Source organism: Limulus polyphemus, unplaced genomic scaffold (genome assembly GCF_000517525.1).
Source record: "Limulus polyphemus unplaced genomic scaffold, Limulus_polyphemus-2.1.2 Scaffold689, whole genome shotgun sequence".
Taxonomy (NCBI): Eukaryota; Metazoa; Arthropoda; class Merostomata; order Xiphosura; family Limulidae; genus Limulus; species Limulus polyphemus.
Genome location: NW_013666299.1, coordinates 14789 through 16073, shown reverse-complemented (window position 1 = coordinate 16073; position 1285 = coordinate 14789). Strand labels below are relative to the sequence as shown.

The 1285-nt window shown below is 28.2% G+C and overlaps 1 protein-coding gene across 1 annotated transcript in view; it reads left to right on the top strand.

Annotated features, from left to right (window-relative positions):
- LOC106459973 (trafficking protein particle complex subunit 8-like) overlaps positions 1-1285 on the top strand; it is a 61263-nt gene that overhangs the window by 46275 nt on the left and 13703 nt on the right. The window contains exon 16 of the mRNA XM_022386552.1: positions 329-511. Coding sequence (XP_022242260.1) covers positions 329-511 — 183 coding nt within the window. The remainder of the gene's footprint in view (positions 1-328; positions 512-1285) is intronic.

Below are 1285 nucleotides of genomic sequence, written 5' to 3'. Positions count from 1 at the left end.
CGTAATTCTGTAGGTTATGTTTAAAAGTTAGACTGATTTGGTGTGAGTGGAACAGCGAAATTCTGTAGGTTATGTTTAAAAGTTAGACTGATTTGGTGTGAGTGGAACAGCGTAATTCTGTAGGTTATGTTTAAAAGTTAGACTGATTTGGTGTGAGTGGAACAGCGAAATTCTGTAGGTTATGTTAAAAGTTAGACTGATTTGGTGTGAGTGGAACAGCGTAATTCTGTAGGTTATGTTTAAAAGTTAGACTGATTTGGTGTGAGTGGAACAGCGAAATTCTGTAAGAAAAAAAAGTGATATATTTTCTTCCTTAATGTATACACAGATGGATCAGATTTGGTACAGAGCAGAGGGTTTGATGATGATCTTGACTCTGAATCATGGCGTAAGCTCGAAGAAATGCTTATTGTAAAGGCAAGGGGTTCTTTGCCGGTGTTACATCGACCGCAAGTCCGCTGCATGTCCAACAAAACAGACAATTCAAACAGACCAACAGCTGTTGTTGGAGGTAGAATGAACTATTTCTATTCTTACTAATTTTATTTTCTGAAAACTCGTGATAATGTTACTAATAAGTCTGGAGAAGTCACAATTCAGCAAATAAAAAAAAAAGGATCCAGATAGGTTTTTGTAGAATTATGTCTCCTAATTATACAGTTATTGCATATACAGTATGGGATCTGTCTCTAGATGTGAAGTTAATATAATGTTAATTGTATAATCTAAAGGTAATAACTCATTTTATTTAGATGAAAACAAAACATTCACTGAAAATCTCTTTCTTTCTAAGAAAACAAAATGTAAACAGGGTTGAAAAGTATTTTTTCTAATAGATAGAAACAATCCTTACCTGAATTTTAATTTTTCATTTTGTGGAGAACACTACCCCTTTTTTATTATACATGAATAAAATAGCCTTTGATAAACTGAAAATATTAATCTGATAAACTTAAAATGTTAATCTAATAAACTTAAAATGTTAATCTAATAAACTTAAAATGTTAATCTAATAAACTTAAAATGTTAATCTAATAAACGTAAAATATTAATCTAATAAACTGAAAATGTTAATCTAATAAACTGTAAATGTTAATCTAATAAACTGTAAATGTTAATCTAATAAACTGTAAATGTTAATCTAATAAACTTAAAATATTAATCTAATAAACTAAATATTAATCTAATAAACTGAAAATATTAATCTAATAAACTGAAAATATTAATCTAATAAACTGTAAATGTTAATCTAATAAACTGTAAATGTTAATCTGATAAACTGTAA